General features: G+C 38.7%; 1 protein-coding gene across 3 annotated transcripts in view; it reads right to left on the bottom strand.

The window, feature by feature from the left end:
• Positions 1-337: 337 nt before the first annotated feature.
• Positions 338-18,901, bottom strand: part of TPCN2 (two pore segment channel 2) — a 32,292-nt gene continuing 13,728 nt past the window's right edge. The window contains exons 11-25 of one of the 3 annotated variants that reach the window (XM_074842265.1): positions 17,920-18,017; positions 17,521-17,602; positions 16,058-16,144; positions 14,852-14,971; positions 14,507-14,566; positions 14,296-14,424; positions 13,558-13,607; positions 10,971-11,070; positions 9,934-10,005; positions 7,185-7,258; positions 6,720-6,810; positions 6,515-6,597; positions 5,338-5,419; positions 3,725-3,837; positions 338-3,013 (exon numbers count right to left, since the gene is read on the bottom strand). In XM_074842265.1, coding sequence (XP_074698366.1) covers positions 2,935-3,013; positions 3,725-3,837; positions 5,338-5,419; positions 6,515-6,597; positions 6,720-6,810; positions 7,185-7,258; positions 9,934-10,005; positions 10,971-11,070; positions 13,558-13,607; positions 14,296-14,424; positions 14,507-14,566; positions 14,852-14,971; positions 16,058-16,144; positions 17,521-17,602; positions 17,920-18,017 — 1,320 coding nt within the window. In that variant the 3' untranslated portion in view covers positions 338-2,934. Of the gene's footprint in view, positions 3,014-3,724; positions 3,838-5,337; positions 5,420-5,633; positions 6,598-6,719; positions 6,811-7,184; positions 7,259-9,933; positions 10,006-10,970; positions 11,071-13,557; positions 13,608-14,295; positions 14,425-14,506; positions 14,567-14,851; positions 14,972-16,057; positions 16,145-17,520; positions 17,603-17,919; positions 18,018-18,901 lie in introns of those variants that run through there. The other 2 variants (XM_074842266.1, XR_012625416.1) reach the window with 2 other exon arrangements.

The raw sequence follows: 18,901 nt of genomic DNA, 5'->3' as shown, positions 1-18,901 counted from the left end.
AAAAAGGAGATGAAGGAATACCTAGTTTGTAGATGCAAAGATTGAAACGGAAATAGAAATCAAGCTGCTCAACACCTCAAGACTCAGTTCCAATGAAGTTTCACCTCAAAAATTAAGCATATCAAGTACCTACAGCTGACATTATGAGCTTCTAGAACTGGAGAATAACAGAGCGGCATACTTCAGGTCCTGCATTTTGAAACCAGGCAGTTGTGTCCCACTTGCATGTAACGTCTCCCATGGGCCCAGCCTTCAACTAGTAAAGATAATGGGAGCATAGATGCTGAGCACAACAGAAATCAGTAGCAGGAGGAAGGGCAAAAACAAACCACAAGAATCATTTCAACACCCCAATTATTTTCATGTTTTAAGAAGGAGAAGGAACTTTTTTTTAATAACGCAAACCTCAAATTTTACCCAGTTACATACATTCACTTTCATGATTTATACAATTATTGCATAAGACTTGTTGTCATTTACATCTTCCAGTACAAGTGACATTAGGTACCACAATTTTGTATTAAATGCTAGTTACACTTTCAGTCAATGACACAAATATGAAAAAAGAACCAGACTAAGACTATTCCCCTTCAGAAAGCCTTATTCACCTTTGCCCAGATGCAAAGATTGCATAATGGAGGCATTTGTGATGTTTATGATAATCCCACACATTTGTGTTGCTTTGGTAGATTGTAGTGGAATTTAATGGAAAAACACAAAAAACCCAGACAACCTTAAGAGACAAAATGGTAGACTGTAGTGGAATTTATTGGAAAAACACAAAAAACCCAGACAACCTTAAGAGACAAAAAAAAAAAAATTGAACTTGCAGGCTGATAAGAACCGGCACATCCTTTTTGGCAAGACAAAGCTACTTCAAGTATTCAGAAAAGTGGAAAACAAAAATAATTCTTTTTTCAGTAAAAATGTAAAATAGACTGTGTAGTCTCTGTTAATAAGTGCCACTAGATCAGTGGCAGTGATATCATCACGCTAGAAGGAGAAGAAGCCATCCTGACACAGCCATACTGAAAAAAATAAACTCAAATCTAGAAAGACTGTGTGCTGATGCCTTTATCTACTTGCCATGATGTGTGTTCTAAGTGTATGACTGAAAATAAGCATGGTAATGCCACTGAAACCAGTGCAAGTGAGTTACTGCGTGGATTATCCTGGAACAGAGACAAGAGACTGAACACAGACAAAAGCATGGCTTAAGAGGCAAGATAACAAAACTAAAGATTGCAGGAGTAGCTCAGTTAAGATTTGTTCTACACATATGCAACCTGCAGCACATATTTTGTTTCACAGCACAAGGAAAATATAAGCAGAAGATAAAGAAACAGACAATCACCATGCAACTTCTAAACAGTGAGACAAGGCAGAAATATGCTTTTGAGCTCAAATGCATCATCACCCCAGGTATTTTCCTCTCCCTTATGCGGGAAAGAAAGAAAAGACAAATGATGAAAAAAAGAGGAGGAAAAGTATACAGGATGACTGCTTAGCACTTTTGAAAAATGTTTTGGTATCTAAAAAAAGGATAAAATAACTTATCAATAGTAGCAGTGTTTTATGGCCAATTACCTTCCCCAAGCTTTTGTCAATATAGAGATGACCACAATAATGCCTATTTTGGTGACAAGTGTCTCAAGGACAAGGCAGAGCCCCAAAGGGCAGTTTCATTTTTACATATAAAATTAGTAGTTGGGATCGATTCTATTCTTTATAGTGATTTACCAGTTATGTGACACATTCAAACAAAACCACCTTTTTTAGAGGAATACTAAGGGATAATGAAAAGCACGTGGACATGGCTTACTGTTAATTCTCCTCTTCAGATTTGTGGACAAAGTTATTTACCCAAAAGTATTATGCAGGTGAAAGTGGTATACAGCATGTGGTCAGTAAGCCACAAAGGAATGTGATCTTGCAATACTGGTCGAGCACTTGCAATTCCCACAGACTTGAATGAAAATTTGAACTGTTAAGCACTTTGATTATCCTGTTCAACCTTTTTTTCCTCCCCCCCTCTCCTTTAAGTGGGAAAGTTGCAGTGATCCTGGTGCTACATTCCAGCCAAAGTTCATTCTCCTCAGCTTTTTCACAGAATACGATACAGTGTAGAAGAGTACTCGGAAGAAAGTAAAAGGAAGAGGTTCACTAAAAACCAACATGAGAATATTTACACTAAAGGAGAGATCAGTTTTACCACACTGAAAACCACGAGTGCAATTGCTCCATTCAAAGTTATAACTGCTCTCAAAGTTACCAGCATGATGCAACCAGCACGAACCCGAGGTCAAAATCCAAGAAACCAAGAGAGGGTGTGCGAAGTCGGGAGTCCCTGTTACTACGTTTAAATTGACTGTGTTCTGCTGTGATTAACTCCTGAACATTTGGTCAGATGTGCTGGTGTCACATTTCAATAAAAATAGTGTTTCAACTCTCACTACAAAAAGATTAAGGATTTTGTTCTGGTCCTGCCTAATCCATTCATGAATTACAGGGCACAGCCCTTGCCACGCTCGCCTACCAGAAAAGGAGGCCCCATTTTCTTGTGCTGAAAAAAGTAGCAGGCTTAGTGGTGACAAAGTTCATGTTTTAAAGTGCACTGTCTTTTTAAATTCACTTTCCCTTCTTAAAAAAAAGAAAATAAAACATTCTGATATCTTTTATAAAAATAACAGCTGCAATATTCCTCTAAAATTGCAACTTAAAATCAAGTCAAATTAGCAAGATTCAAATCTTTTTCAAAAAAAGATATGAACCAAAAATAAAAAACCTCTTTCTGCAGAGAATTGTCAAGCAAAATCTCACATACTGTCCTACAAGCCTCTGTCCCAACAGCACCTGACAGAAAATCCATTCAGTTTCTTCCAGCTGACAACCTCAAGAAAACAGAGGTCTAAATAAATCAGTCCTTCCCACCAGTCACCTACATAACTGCAGGTGTGGATGCTGGTGCAGTTTTTCCATCAACTCTTCTTCTGTAGGTTCTTCCAAAACATCTCTACAAAGAAAAAGCATGAATTGTTAGAGGCAGTAAAAGGAAGTTCTCAGCATTTGTTTTTGCAATGCACATACTGAGATGTAACGTGTGCTTGTTTCAAGAATGAAATGGAATTAAAGTTACAATAAGTTGATGCTCCCTAAAGATGCATCTACTTGCAAGTGATCCATCCTTTACAGATGCGTCATGGAAACCAGCAGCTGTTTTCCCATAAGAAGCAGGGAAGCAATTTCCTGCACACAGTACAATACAACTGAAGGTCAGTAGATTTGTTTTCCTGAAAAAACTCCCAAATGAGAACATGTTCCCAATGCTACTATTGAATATCCAATGTGCACCAGAAGTTCCACTTGTGCATGATCATCAAATATCAACTCACCACCCACAATTTCATAATAAGCCAAGAATGTGCATCACTTTGCTCATCTTCCCTTTTCTTCTCCCTCTCGGCACAGTTCCCCCCTCCACCCCCAACACCTCTTCTCCCACCATGCTGTGGGCAGAAAGCATATAAAGGTTAGGCTACCAAGTCAGCTTAAGGCAGGCCTAACTAGAGCACTTACTGAATTTTTTCAAACAGATGAAACAATTTCCTTCAGAGGGAGGAAATAGAAGACAAGCCTTTCACCCTCTCTCAGCCACCACACTTCCTTCATCTGTTTTACATGAACATAAAAAACTAGCCTGATTATCAAGCCCACTTCAACTCACCTGAACATTAGTTCAACTGTCTGCTGGTATTCAATATCTAAAAAGGCCTCTCGATGGCAGCGACGGTCCCACTTGTGAATGAAGTTCTGAAATGTAAGAGGAACAGGAGAAAACTAAAGGCTATTTCAGGTGACATCAGAAAACAGGTTATATCAGGTCAATATGTTTGTAGGTAAGGTGCAGGATGGGGGGGGGGGGGGGAGGTTTGCTTTTAACAGTGTCAGAGCAGTGATTTATTTAGGCATCAGCATATTTATTGGCTGCAGGTCACTACTTTATTCAAGCCTATTGTTTAGGAATGAAATAACCTTCTCACCACACACAAAGAACAGTAGAGCAGAAGACAGCCCTGCTGCCTTCCACTCCTAGCAAGGGCTGCCTCCCCAAGATAACCGTGTGAACTACCCACAAGAGTTCAACTGCTTTGAATTTTTTCCTCTTTAAAAACCCAACAATATATAAACATACTCCTAGACCAGGCATCACAACTTGAACTCAGCTTCTGGTTTTGTCATGTTCCCTTATCCATTTTTAATTACTCTGACACAATCGATACCTAAGGAGTAGACAGACAGCTCAGGCCAAAAAAGGGAGAAAAATAGTGACATCCCGCTCTCCTGCTACAGAATGCTGCATCTTGACTCTTACAGTAAACTTTGGCCACAGCCCTGCGGAAGTTAGCAGGTAGAAGGTTTCATAGGATTAGCCTCCAGCTAGAAGAGAAAGTCTTTTCTGAAATGCTCATGGGTTCAGCATGAGACTCATTCCTAAGTTTCTGCCTAAAAGTTTGCCATTCTGCCTAAAGTAGTAAATGTCAGCTCTAAATGCAGTCAACAACAAGAGCATCTCCAAAAGAAACTTTCATAAGTTTCAATATGGGGTGAAGTGCCCTCTACAGATACTCAATGTCTTCCACTACTTACAAGAGAAGTCTACAATGATTAACCTGGAATAGACAGCTACGATTAACATTCCTTTCACCATCAAAAATTCAAAAGGTATTTGGATTTGCAGAGAAGCATGCATACACGAGAAACCAGCAGAACTACATGTTCTTCACGGCATTGCTTAGGTACCTACATTTCCACAGCTTCTTTAAAAAACTCTAGAAGATGATCTCTTCAAAGGAAGTTACAGTTCTACTCTTCTAGTGTGGTACTGAATAACGGTAATAATTCAAATTGGGGTGGAAAGAACACAGGACAACCAAATAAAATAAAAATATAAACTTTAAAGTGTTAAATTCATTTGCTGACAAATCAAAAGGCAAAAAGCCTGCAGCTTGAATAACTAATGCTGAGTTAAATGCTAACTTACAAGAGACAAGCAATTTTGTAATAAAATATTTTTCATCTTTATGGACTGGCTATAATGACAAATGTACACACCCAGTGAAGGGCAACCAGATTTGTGACAAAGTTGTAAATAAAATATACAATTGTCTAGGAAAAAGAAAATGCTTCCTCAACATCTCAGGGGAAGGGAAGCAAGGAGGAAGATTAAGCACACACACAAAACCAACATGCTTTTCCCAAAACGTTGTGTTTTTTCATTTCCCCACACAAAATAGAACCTGTCTTCAGGATCTAATGCCAAATAAACACACTCCTTACCTCTAGAAGTAAAGCTACGAAGAGATTAACCCAGATGACAGAGGAGATCAACCACCAGGCTACAAAATAGATCTTTGCCCACCTGCAGGTCAGATGAACAGACAATAAGTAGAAGTAGGCAGTAAATAACTTCAGCCTGAAAGTGACCAAAAAGAGCCATGAAATCACATTTTTCCTTGAAATAGAATACTACTACATTATTACTGTAAAAAGAGGTCTAGAACAAAAAATTAAAATTAAAAAAAATCTTAGCCTTTCATTAAGTTAGCCAGACTCATTCCTCCCACTTAACATACCTAATGGAACCCTGAGGGGACAGAAAAGCAGCCTCGTAGAACTTCTACTGGGTCACAGCAAAAATCCATCTAGGCCAGTACCCTCTGAGAGCGGTCAAAAAGCAGAAGCACAGGAAAGAGTGCAAAACCATGGCAAAACACCCCGAAGTGCTCTCCTAGTCTCCAACCACTTGCAGTTCAGAGACTTCCTGAGCTAGAGGTAGGTTCCATTCATTGCAGATCCCAAGCGATTTCTCTTTCACAGTCTTCACCAGGCCACATTAAACATTTATCACAAAATAAGCCTGTAGAAGAGCATTCCACAACTTAACTACACACTGGGCTAACCAGCCAAGGATCACTGGAACAGCTCAACCCAGAGGCTATCCAGGTCATTCAAGCATTCCCATAAAGTAATTAAATACAAATAAAAGATATGTCCAAGGTTTTAAGTCTACAAAAAATTGTTCACACACAGGAAAAATACAGAAGTAGCCCAAAATTAATTACAGAAATTCACTAATATCTCATTTCTGTGAGATTGGGTCTATAGCAAGAGGCACCCACCCAACACATGTTGCAAGCCTGTTTATAATCCACTGAAGTCATTCACTCTTTTTTGGAACAAGATGACTACCAAGCCAGTTTGCCATCCCTTCTAAACATGATAAATGGATTTCATGGCATCCACCAAGCACTAGACCAACCATCAAGTTACACAAGTTAAAGAACAGCCATGAAGTATCAAGTTTATTTCTTATATACCTGAATTGACCCAAAGGAAGGGCAAGTGGCACCCTTCTTAGCAGATAGCAGAAACTGTGCTATGTGTATAATTCTTGTTCACTTACCTTGTACCCATGTTTATATGGGACTTTTTCAGTATTATTACTGCTACTTACGGACTTGAGTATCTTGAAAACGCTTCCAAAAAGACTTGCCAGTTGTTCACCACCATCACATCCCAGAGGGTCACCACTGCTGCCTGAATAACATGAGTAAACCAGAAGCTGAGTGGCTATATCACACAGTTAAGCTTCAGAAAATGAGGGGAAGAGGCAAGCAGAGAGGGAAAGAGGGATGGATTCCATCAATGGCCAGACTCACAGCAAAGTCATCAAAGTTGTTCGGCCAATATTCCAGCTGTTCGTAGGTCCCACACTGCAGAGTGCTGTTACCATACGTTGTATTGACAGCACTGTAAGAGAGTTACAGGCTAACGTGAGCACATCTTTCTATGTACTGTACCTTAAAAACAAGATTGTTCCGAGTGCCTTGTAGAAAGTTAAGTATCTCATATGGACAGAAAACAAGAGAAATAATTTTAAAAGTATTTAAGCTACAGCAGGGTGAAACTCCAAGCTACAGATAACCATTCCCGCATTTTCAATACAGCAAGTGGAAGAAGTAACAGATGAAAAAAGTCTGTGTGATTTAACATTAAAAGAAGGATGACTCCAAGAATAAGAAAGGAAAAAACCCCACAACCAACCACAAACAACTCAGAGGTACTGAGTTGCAGATGCTTTTGAAAAACAGATTCTTTATGAGCAGTGATGTTTAGAACATTACCTGATATTTCCCATGGGAACAACAGCACCTTTAAATAGCATTATGCCAGTTATAGCAAATGCATAGAAAACCACCTGAAAGGAATATAAGCAGTATTAGTTTTGAATATTTCTGCCACTGAATAAAAAAACACCACAATTAACATGGAATTCATATTAGTACCACAGTTAAAAGGAATTTGGTCAAGAACAATGCCTCGAGCTATTAAAGTGAAAATACTTCTCTATGTCTGTATTACTTAACTGTTTACTTTTAGTCTATTTGAACTTTCATTTGTTAAAATGCATTAAATCATTTTACTTTACGATCTAGTTTATTTTTTTGTGTCTCAGAATGCTGACATTTAACTATTAACACTACAGAATAGTGACTTAAAAAACAGAACCGATAAAACATCATTTATTTACAAGGAATAATCTAAGTATCTGGGGACCTTTCTGCTAGATTCACTGAAAATAAGCTTTCATTAAACTTAACTGAAGGACAAAACTAAGTCAATATTTTATATTACATCAGCAACTTCTTTAAAAATGTTGTATTAATCTAAAAATAAAGGTTTCAATAACACAGGATTTTGGAACTTCTGTCTTTTACTTGTAAAAGTGCAAATCTCTTTTTAAAGAGATACCTTTCACAGTCTTCAGCAGTTGCATACATGATTTTTGCAATTTTTATCCTGAAAAGATAGTTCTAGAAATAGCCTACAACTTCAATTCTCTGAGTAAAGAGCCATTCGTCCTGGGACAGCTTGAAATAAGCTGAGCCTTCAAATGAAAGTGTCCTTAGTCATATTTCTGTGCTTTGCTAAAAAACAGACACAAGAGGGAAATCTGGGAGGAGGAAAAGAGAAACTGCCCTGACCTATGAACCACAGCACTTCGAATACTACTGAAGCTGATATTCCACAGCCTGCCAGAAGATGGGGTACCTGGCTTGGCCATAATAAAGTTAATTTTATCCTCTGAAAAAGATACATTTAAAACACACATTGCCTGAGAAATTAGCTAATCTGTTACATTACTTTATCAGCGTGTGTTCCAAGCAAACATTAGGAAAGACATTTTGCATCAGCTAGTAATGGAGTCAGACTTCACTACAGTAGAAGCTCAGTGATAGCTTCCATGTAGCCTCAAGTAAAAGCAAATCAAATAAATGGAAGTGGCAAACACTGGGGCAGACTTGTCTCACAGCTGGTTCAAAACTACAGTTCACACCAGCATTAAGGACAATCAGCAGCAGACACTTAAACCACTTCATGAGCATTATGTCTTACATATACAGGTAGGAACACCAGATTGAAACACTAATTCATAATTCCCAAAAATAAAATCAAGCATATTACTACAGGCTCCTGCCATCTTAATAATGTGTTTAAGGAATGAAAAGAGCTTCCAGCAGAATGCTACAGCCCGGGTGCGGCCATGCCAGTAGCAACACAGCTTTGGGGTCCTAGTGTAAAGCACAAAACAGCTCACCCCAAAATTGCTGTCTCTGAGGGCTCTGACGTAGGGGCTCTGTCTGATCCAGCAGCAATGCCAATCACTGCCTCCCCCACCTATCCATGACACAACCCTACCAGCCTCCAACAGAGGTGACAAGCAAACGTCTGCTCCTTTAGCACGGCGGACTTACTTAACCAAGAACGAAAAAATTAGCAAAACTGCAGTCAGCCTTTAAATAGCTTAATACATTGAGTAATGAAAAGTTTTTCATTATACTAAACCCGTTCCTAGCATACGCAAGATTGGCATTTACACTCCTGAAATACTTTCATCTGCAAAGGCTAACTGCCCAATTCCTGCACTCCCAAAGTATTTTATTTGTGTTTCAAGAGTAGCTCCCGGTGGCCAGTGTGGCTTGTACAACACAACAAATTTGTTACCAACTTAGCTCTACCCAAACCAATATCTGTATTTCATATCACAACATGAACCTTTCCAGACTGCAACTTAAGGCCTCTCTCCTACAGATAAAAGCAGAGATTACTAATGACAAAAACAGATATTCTGCGTAAATTGCATGCTAAGTATATAGACTAGAACAACTTTTTAGACAATACCTAATACACAGCAAATCCTTGGCCTCTAACCATTCCCTCAAATTCACGTACCCTAAAGAAACCACAAACAACAAAAAACACTACCCAGGCACTTCTTTGCTTTACCAGGAAGACATCATTGCAAAGCTAGAAACTCCAGAGTTGGGAAATGGAGGATTTATGTAATGGACATCACGCATTGTGATCCATCCTTTAATCACATGTTTACAAAGTATACACTGCACACAGACACACCTAAAACAGGATGGCAGAGGCTCTTAAAAACCAAACAAACCAGCTCAAGACCTTCTCAACTGAAAACCATTTACAAGTTGTTTTGCTATTTAATTTAACATAAGCAAGCTAGGGTAAGGAAAACTAATCTGGTTTTCGCATCAGATGAATTTTTATTTGAAACTAGAGTATCCAGCCTAAGGCAAGCAGTCTGAGAAAGTTTCAAACACTCTTTTAAAGGCATTCCTTAAGGAAACTGGTAAATGAGTCACTGTCACTGTGTGCAGCCCATAACAAAACATTAGTTTCTTTTGGTTTTGCAAGACATGCCCTAAAGAAGCACTGGCTGATTAAAGGTGAAATGTTACTGTTCGTGGTGATTGTCAAAGAAAGAACCTTGTTTACTTGTTTGATGACATGCCCTTATTATACTGCTAACTACAAGAAAAGAAATTACAATCTTGCATCATGACTCACCACAAGGATTCCTGCAAAGGCTCTCAAGTTTTTTACCAGGTCCAGCAATGTAGTAACAACCAAAGCCATGAACTAAAACAAAGCAGAATCTTATATGCATGACATACATCACACTTCCAATCTGCATCAAATTATTTTACTAAAAGGACAAAGAAATACCAACCAGGAAAATAAGCTATACCTAAATTCATGACATCTTTCATACAGTGATATTTCCATGAGGTACTTAAAATGAACGAACAACGGTGTAGTTTTTTACATACACAGGCATTATGATAAGTTTTAAATACACACAGGTACTGTGACTTAAAGTACTATATGCTTAGTAAGACTAGAACAGGAAAAAGTCACAAGTCCCCCAAAGCTCCAGAGTGACAGCTTTGCATTTGATCCACATAGTTTCTAGTTTACACTTTCCACTGACATTATGACCTCTGATTACATCAGGTAGATATTTATGGTTTATTGAACTAAGATACAAGTCCTGCACCTGACACTAATTTGGGCTTAGCTTTCAAGCAAGTCTACATGCAGGATTATAACAAACAATCGAATAACTCCAAGTGATTTCAGATTCAAGTACAGGTATGCTGGTGAAAATACCCATACCCGAAAAGTGGAAAGAGGGATTCATCCCACATAACTGTTTGCATGACCAAAATGTCTGGCAGTGTCTAGTGAAAGCAAGTCTGTCACCTCCTGAGTACAAAGTCCTTCAAGGATATCATATCCACTCATTTAATTAAGACCGAAGCATTACACAAATTGCACCAGTGTTTCTGGATGCATTTGCCCACTTTAGAATACCAGCATCAGTTGCAATGACATCAATAGAACTTCCCTGTCACCTCGACAGAGAAAACCAGTTAAGGAGACAGTGAGTTTGTGAGGTGCTGTGCAATAGTCTGGACAGTTAGAGCTGAGCTATAATCCCTCTCAGGTGCAACAGGATTGCAATTTACACATTATTCTGAAATGCTTTAACAGAATTTACAATTTGACCAACAAAGAAATAAGAAGTGTGAAAGGATAAACACCTTCATATTAGGAATAATCCGCAGGAACCTGAACACAATTAACATGTTCACCAATCGCACCATATCCCACAGGGATAACAAGCCCATGAACTCAGGTCTCCTAGAAAAGATGAGAGAAAATAACAAATCAGAGAAACAGCCCATGACAGAAAGACAGTTAAATCTACTGGGCTGAAGGTAACTGTAAATTCTCCATAACTTTTGGCTAACATCCATGGCATATTAAAAAAACCTGGAGAGAAATAAAGAAGTTTTATTTCCTCATGTAAACACTCTTTATAACCTGTGACTGATAGAACATTGCAGCCAGTTTTGGAATCCCCAATACAGCAAAGGGACTGACTGCAGAAAGATGAGCAGAGGCCCAACAAGATGATCGGGGGCTGATGCACCTGCCCTACAAAGAGAAACTGCAAGAACTGGGCTTGTTCAGCTGGAAAGCACTGCTTCAGGAGGGTCTAGCAACAGCCTCCCAAGACTTTGGAAGTGGCCCTCAAGAGGACAGAGCAAGAGTTCAGTGGGCTTAGGAGGAGGGCAAGGGACAGTAGGTGTAAGCTCACACCAGATATAAGGAAGAACTGAAAAACTTGTCAGCCATGAGGACAGTAAGACAGAGGCACAGGTTATCCAGAGAGGTTGTGCAAGTCTCCGTCACTGGGAGTTTACAAGACCCAACTGAATAAAGCTTTGAGTAACTCAGTCCAGCCTTGCTTTGAGCAGGAGGCTGGACTACAGACCTCCCGAGGTCCCTTCCAGCCTGAATTATCCTATATAAAAATCTATAATCCGTAAAAGGAAGTAGATTAATTTGCTCAGAAGGCATCTCAGCTACAGTAAACTCTAATAACTGATGAAGAAAGTGAACTATTTACCCTGGGCTCTTAAATATGCATATAGTGCTCTTTGAAGTGCACGTTTATACTAAAATACCTGGGTAAGCGGCCTTCCTCCTGCTGGGGGGGGAGGCACCAGAGGGTCGTTTCAGAAAACAAACCAAAACAAAGATACTGCTATAGCAAGATACTTCAGGAACTTGCACAAAGACATGCATTAATCCTTCAGGGTATGCTTGGCTGAAGTTAGACTCCAAAAAAAGCACTAAGCTAACAGACTGTCTTGCCAACCTTCTTCCTTATATGCATATTCCACAGGGTATATGCACTTCAAATCTCAGCCTGAGTTTTAGCTGACTTGTACATCAGCATGCTGGATTCTTCTTCACCGGAAAGGTGGGCAGGTGGTGGGGGACAAAAGATGTTAATGAAAAAGGTCCTTGGTAACACAGACGCTAAATCATGATTTGCATCACCAATATATTCAACTCTAATAATAAAAGAAAATATTTAAGACAACACTACATAGAACGCATATTCTAGAATAATAGTCACATCTTAGTCCTGTCCTGAAGATGTTATATCTACACATGAAGCAATTACCAACAGCACACTCTGTAACCAGCATTAAGACTCAGAAGGACTCATCTGCATTATAATCTGTTTGCAGTGGCTGACACAGTGTTACTGGTGCTTCAGGATACTACTGTAGTGCAAACAATTGTCTACATTTTGGAATCAAAGGATGAAATCAAATTCAACTATAATCAGTTATAAGTTAGATCAATAGTTAATGCCATTAGATTATTAGCAATTAATATTCTTATGGCAACCATTGGTTTTGAGCGATAGGAGTGCAAGTAGTGTTTAAAAACAAACCCATTTCAAGCTGTAAGATCTACCAGGTGTCTTCACAGATACTAGTGTAAATTAAGATAACTTCCTGAACGGCAACATAACAAATATCCTGAAAAATTAGGGAGAGACAGCAATGCCTTAAGAGTAGAGCTTGTATAAAGAAACAAAGTATCAGAATCTGGTATGAATCACCCCTGAAAGTAAGATTTGGGAAATTTTCCAGAAGTCCTTTGCTTTCCTCTTTTGTTATGATAGCAGTTTTCAAATTTTAAGAGACGAAACAATGATTTTTATGTGTTTGATAACCAAAAAAGATCAGGATAGCTATCCAAGAACTATTTGAATTTAAGAAAAATCAAAATACAACTGCTTGCTGTTCCAGTATAGATAAATAGTTCAAGTCCATGGGAATTTTTCTAAAAAATTTTACAAAACAAAACAAAACTCAGACTTCAATCCACATACAGGGTACAAGAGGCTTTGCCAGCTGTTTGGGAATTCATATAATTGGGCTTATGGACAATCTGATACTGAAACATATTAGGTTAGTAGCTTGTTGTGTGTGTTGTACCCAAATCCCATCCCTGCACCTTTAGTAAGCGTAGGTCTTCTAAGATATTATTTTACATCAGATTACAAGTAATACAAATACATCCTTCTCAGAAGAGCTAAAAAGAACTCTAAAGTTTTATGAAAAAAACTAAACATTTTTTTCACTTATCCAGACTGCATGGCCTCTAGTGACTACAAGGGTGAGAAATTGTATGAGGTTTGGTAAATTGTGGACTGGGCTGACAATCATAGCGTGATGACATAAGCATGTATGAACTTGTGTGTATATTCCCCTGTCCCACCCCAGACACCGAGCAAAGTGCAACAGCTCACAGATTACATACCAACCACGATGAGGAAACCCATACACAGCAAAAGTTGCAATCTCCAAAACCTTTAGTTAGGGAAGAAAAAAAAAGTCAAAACCTTACTTTGTAATTCTGCGTTTCAAAAATTACAGAAGTTTCTTGACAGGAAACATTTTCCAGAGCTTTAAGCTGCTAATGTGACTCATTTTAAAATTCTGAAATTGTCATATTTGACTAGGTATTCCCCAAAGTAATCCAACGTACACACATCATCCAACAGGGACACGTATAAGGATATACAGTGAATTATATTAACTGTGAATTTGGCCTCATCTGCCATACGGGTTTCAGGCTTTTACCAAATAACGAATATAATAACCAATCATATAATATAATAACATATACTATTACACATCATATAACATAATAACAAATAATTTGCCACTTTTTTTAATTCAAAAAACAAAGTGATTTTTAGCTATGTAACAGAATTCCTTATGTAATTACTCCAAGAGCTGAATGTATCCAAATAACATTAAAAAGGCTGCTTATAAGAAAGCTTTTCCATCAATTTTAAAAAGACTGGCTCCAGAAAGGAGACCCTAAGAGAACCATGTGCCACCAAAATGTTCAGGCCATTCAAACCCACAACACTGGCTCATGCTGTTTAATTCAGCATTAGTGTTGAATAAAAAACAATTCCACTAGCTGAGGAACTTGCCGTTCCTAATCATCCTAGTCACCAAATCCAGGAATACAGAAGTTAAAGCTTACCAGCAAAATTACTGTCAGAAGGCCATCAAATCTATTGCTTGGGTATGACAGGTATCTTTTCAAGCCCATTGCTAAGATTTTCAGCAACATTTCCAGCAGATAGTATAGGATGAAGAAGCAGTTGATAGCCTTCACCGCCAAAAATAAAATTATTAGAATTATTGACATCTCAGGGAACAGTAATAACTGTAGAAATACTGCTGCATCTTACCCCCAGGAAGAAGTCATCTCTTTCAGATGGCTGCTTATCTGCATCCATCACCAAAACCACCTTAAACAACAAGAAATATTTTATGAATCCACTGCTTTACTGCTGCATAAGCCAGATTTTTAAGCAGAAGTATTTTATGCTTTGCACATAACTTTTCAAGCAGCTCAGAAAGTATTTTTTAACTGCAAGTATTCTCTCCTAAGACTTTGCAGGACTAAAGCATGCCAAACATGGACATCTGCTACAAAAAGTGATTATCAGAACAGAGACTAAAGAACAAAAACAGAACTGAAGTTTGTAGCACAGGAAAAAAAAAAAACAAACCAAACCATCCCTTTTACTTACACAGATAGAAACAATGTTTGCAAGGGCTACAACATTTCCCAAGTAGCCAAAGTAGGGATGGCCAAAGACAAACTGCATTTTCTGCATAAAATGGGATTGGTACTCTGGACTGGGAGGATGCTGAAAAGAACACAAAGGATTTGCTGAGACACAAAGCATAAGCATCTTAATAATAGTGGAGGAAACCCACACCCAATCTCAGATCTAAGAAACAGACATTTTCAAATCAAAACCTCAAGGCTACATGCTAATTTTGACATTTCAGGAGGAAGGTGTTTTCAAGCTCTGGCTATTATCAGCAAGAGATCATTTCTGATTAGCAAATGGGTTGATGATTATGGCACAACACAAGATAATGGCAAAAAAGGGAGATAACCCAACCTCTCTCCAATGCCCCAAGCAGGTAAACTAAACACCAAGCTACTAATTGTACACATTCCTTTCCCATTTCCCAACATTTAATCTCCCTGAAAAGATTCATAAGTCTTAGTTATATGCAAACATAGAAGAGATCATTTCCTAACCCTCGAAAAGTTTGATTTTTTTTTCCTTTCTTTCTTTCTTTCTCCCTCCAAGTGGAGAAGACTGCTTTCTGCCCATCTTCAGCTGAACACTTGAAGAATCCACATTTCATTCTTCCTTCAGGGACTGGAGGAAAGACTTTGCCTGAGAATATTAAATTGCTACCCTGCAAAGACTAATATATAGCAGAGATGCATTGCTTTAACACAGGACTGTCACAACAAAACAAAGCCCTCGCATTTCATCAAAAACAAAGACATCAAAATCAAAACCAAGTACAGAGCACTCATTTCTCCATAGCACTTTTCAGAAGGTCTATGCTGTAAGTCTAACTCCTATTCCTTGTTCCCTTGTAATGAACCTTCCTACTAAACAAAATACACACACAGATCCCTTATCTATCTCATCTGGCCAAGTTGCTTAAAAATGCTGACAGAATAAGCAAGCATGCATTTTGTATGTTGAATGCTACCTGTCAACCCCAAACTAACACTGTAAAAGCCCCCAAAGCAATGCTGTTTGTGACTATACGAGCAATCCACGAACAACTTAAAATCAACGACACCTTGCATTCAGCAAGTTGTGAAGTTGGTTTATATGCTTTATAACGGAATATTCTCACTTATTTTTGCACAAGACCACACTCAACTTATGACACTTTATAAGTGATTGTCAGATACATACTTGCTTAATGGCATCTTTGTCTAGTTCTTCAAAGAGCTTCTGAAACTGGGCAGCTGACAGCTGGTCACAGGAGCACATTTTGAGTGACTTCACATGAAAGAGAAACATTCAGATCAACACCTGCAACAAGTGCATCTTCAAAGAGTGCCAACACTCTCAGACCATCTTAAAAGTCTTGGAATAGAGATGTAACACAACCTCCACCAAGGTATTAGAGTGAGCTTCAATACTGCTTTGCTTTAACACAGAAGTGCCACAGGACTGTGGGATTTGTCTCGCCTTTTCTGTTTTCCCTCTGGGATCACATGCTGCTTAAGAAGGTGCATGCTCTTTTGACATACTTAAATTTTTAGTCTCATCTAGTATTGCCATTGTTATGTTATGATCCAAGGAATAAAGATACTATGTCAGTTACCACTGTTCTGTGGAAGTTACTACCTAAAAGGATTTTTTATTTCACAAATTGTAACATGATGAAGACACTTCCATAGCATGCTAAACACTAACTGTAGCACACACAGCAACAAAAGAAACAGAAAAAAACCACCAGCATCAAGAAAAATTAAAACTTGGATTTGTGTACCTAACTAACAATGCAATGGACAGCTCAGCATAATTACAGAGCAGGGTGTTTATTTTCAGGCAACTCTGTTTACACATTCACTATCCCAGACAACAACAATGGGAAGCAATACATCTAAACCTCTTCCTTCCACTTCCAACCTTCACACTGGAGCCAGCCAACTGCTGATGTCATAATCATCAGCTCTGAATTGCTACTTCCTTTTGGTGGCAGATCTTACAATATGGACTTTCAAATCCTGCTGCAATGTTGTTCTCAAAAAGCAACATTACTTTCAGACATTTTTTTCTGAACCCACACCAATATTATCCACATCTCCTATTAGAGTTAAATCATTTCTCTAATCTCTGAAAATCATGGCATGAACTGCAACATTAAGTCTTTTGTTAAGCAAAACCACCCTCCCTGTAGTCTGATACAAGTATTAATACCTAGAGGGAGCAGCACAGCTAAAATCCAATGAAAAAAAGACATTTTCAAATGGTAGAGGGAAGCTGCTATAGGCAGTAGCTCTAGGCAACAGAGAGAAATGCTTTACTTCCAGAGAGAAAGTAAAGCAAATTAAAGAATTAGCTCTGCAAATCAAGAGTTCACATTAGTGTACACTTCTCTAAAGGTGAATGCATTCCTCAATGCATCAACCAAAGTAGCAGCAATCTCAAGGTGAAATCATTGCCTAGAGACTGCTTTTGTTCTGAAGACCAAAATATGAACACGGAGCTGGGCCACTGTTCAGACTTAAAGAAAGTGGCATAAAGAAAGTTGAGCTGAAAGCTTCTACTCCTACATCAATGGCGTGATGAAGGAAATTTCAGTTTCCACAGCTGTCCCATCAGAGGGTTTGACAGCTACATAAAGACTAAGAAAATCCAGTTCTTACTCTCATGATGGCTTGCTTGCAGCGAGAATCCATTTCAGCTTTCCGCAGCACTTGCAGTAAGGCCCCAACACTGACATACGACCTATTTTTAAAAGAAAATAGGATGGGCACTGAAATAGATAACTGTCTTGATGGCAAAACCAGCTGTTACAAATATACTCCTGCCTCTCTTTTTGAAAAGCAGATAAAATTAGAAGTAGAAATAAAAAGGAAACAGACACCATAAGAGTCCCAAACAGTATGTTATAAGCATCCAGAGTTCAAGAAAAAATAAAATGAGGTGAGCAAAGAGCCATTTTTCAAGAAGGGATCCTCAGTAAACATACTAAACAAAACAACATGACCAAAAACCTGCTCTTTTCTTCAAGATAATCTACTGTTTGAGCATTCTTCACTTACTGTTGTGTATTAGCAGGAGTCTCTTTCAGGGAAGAAAGCACTTCAAATGCAGCCCGGATTCCCAGTCGCCTCCTGAAGAGGGAGGACTGAACCGATTTCTGGACAGTAAAAACACCACAGAGAAGACAGTTTACTTCCACTTGTTTCAGGGAAATCCAACTAGATGATACAAATAACACCTGTAAGTGATTTGTCCAGCCCTTAGACAGAACCTACTGCAAGCCTCAGAAAGGGCCATACCTGTTCAACTGAAATAATTTTTCAGGAAGGCAAGATACCATTTTTCTTTCTCCCACCACCAAAATCCCTGTCGTTAGCCACTAGACCTAGTTGTCCAGATACTGGGTCCAACCAGAGAGGCACTCCAGAGTCTGAAAGGAATACCGTGAAGAGTCGCAGGCTGAAATCAGTGAAACCTGTTCCTACCAGAAGCACTTGGATAGATGAGGGCTGCCCAGCTCCTCATGCAATACTATGTCCTATGGTCAAATAATACACCAATCCCCTGGCACACAGCCCAGATTTGTGATTAGAGATCAGAATAAGAGACTTCCCAAGGCCTCGCTCCCTTCCAGAACACCATGTACAAGAAGGAAGGAAGGAAGCAAGCAAACAAGTCTCTGCAGTTCAAGTAAACATCCAGGTCACAGTTTATTATTAATTCTGGATTGCAAAGGCACACGCCTGTTCTGGAGACAACGGCAACAGCAAAGTTTGAGTATTCACAGGAATTCGTACTATTGTGCAAAGAGTTAGACAGCTTGTCCAACTCCAGCTTCTTGCCAAAAAGAAGACAGCAAGAGACACAGCTTTTTCTTTTTTTTTTAGTAATCACTTTCAAACTTAGCTAGTTTATTGGGAGTCAGATTATGGCATGCTCTCACATGGGAAAGAGGAAAATTGAGAAAGAAGGGAAGAAACAGAGCAGGAGGAAAAGATTACAAAAATTCCTTTTTGCACGTATTGGGTTTAAACACCCCTC

The sequence above is a fragment of the Strix aluco genome, chromosome 16 (assembly GCF_031877795.1).
Source record: "Strix aluco isolate bStrAlu1 chromosome 16, bStrAlu1.hap1, whole genome shotgun sequence".
Classification (NCBI taxonomy): domain Eukaryota; kingdom Metazoa; phylum Chordata; class Aves; order Strigiformes; family Strigidae; genus Strix; species Strix aluco.
Note: the sequence above shows the minus strand (reverse complement) of the source record. Positions and strands in the feature narration are given on the sequence as shown.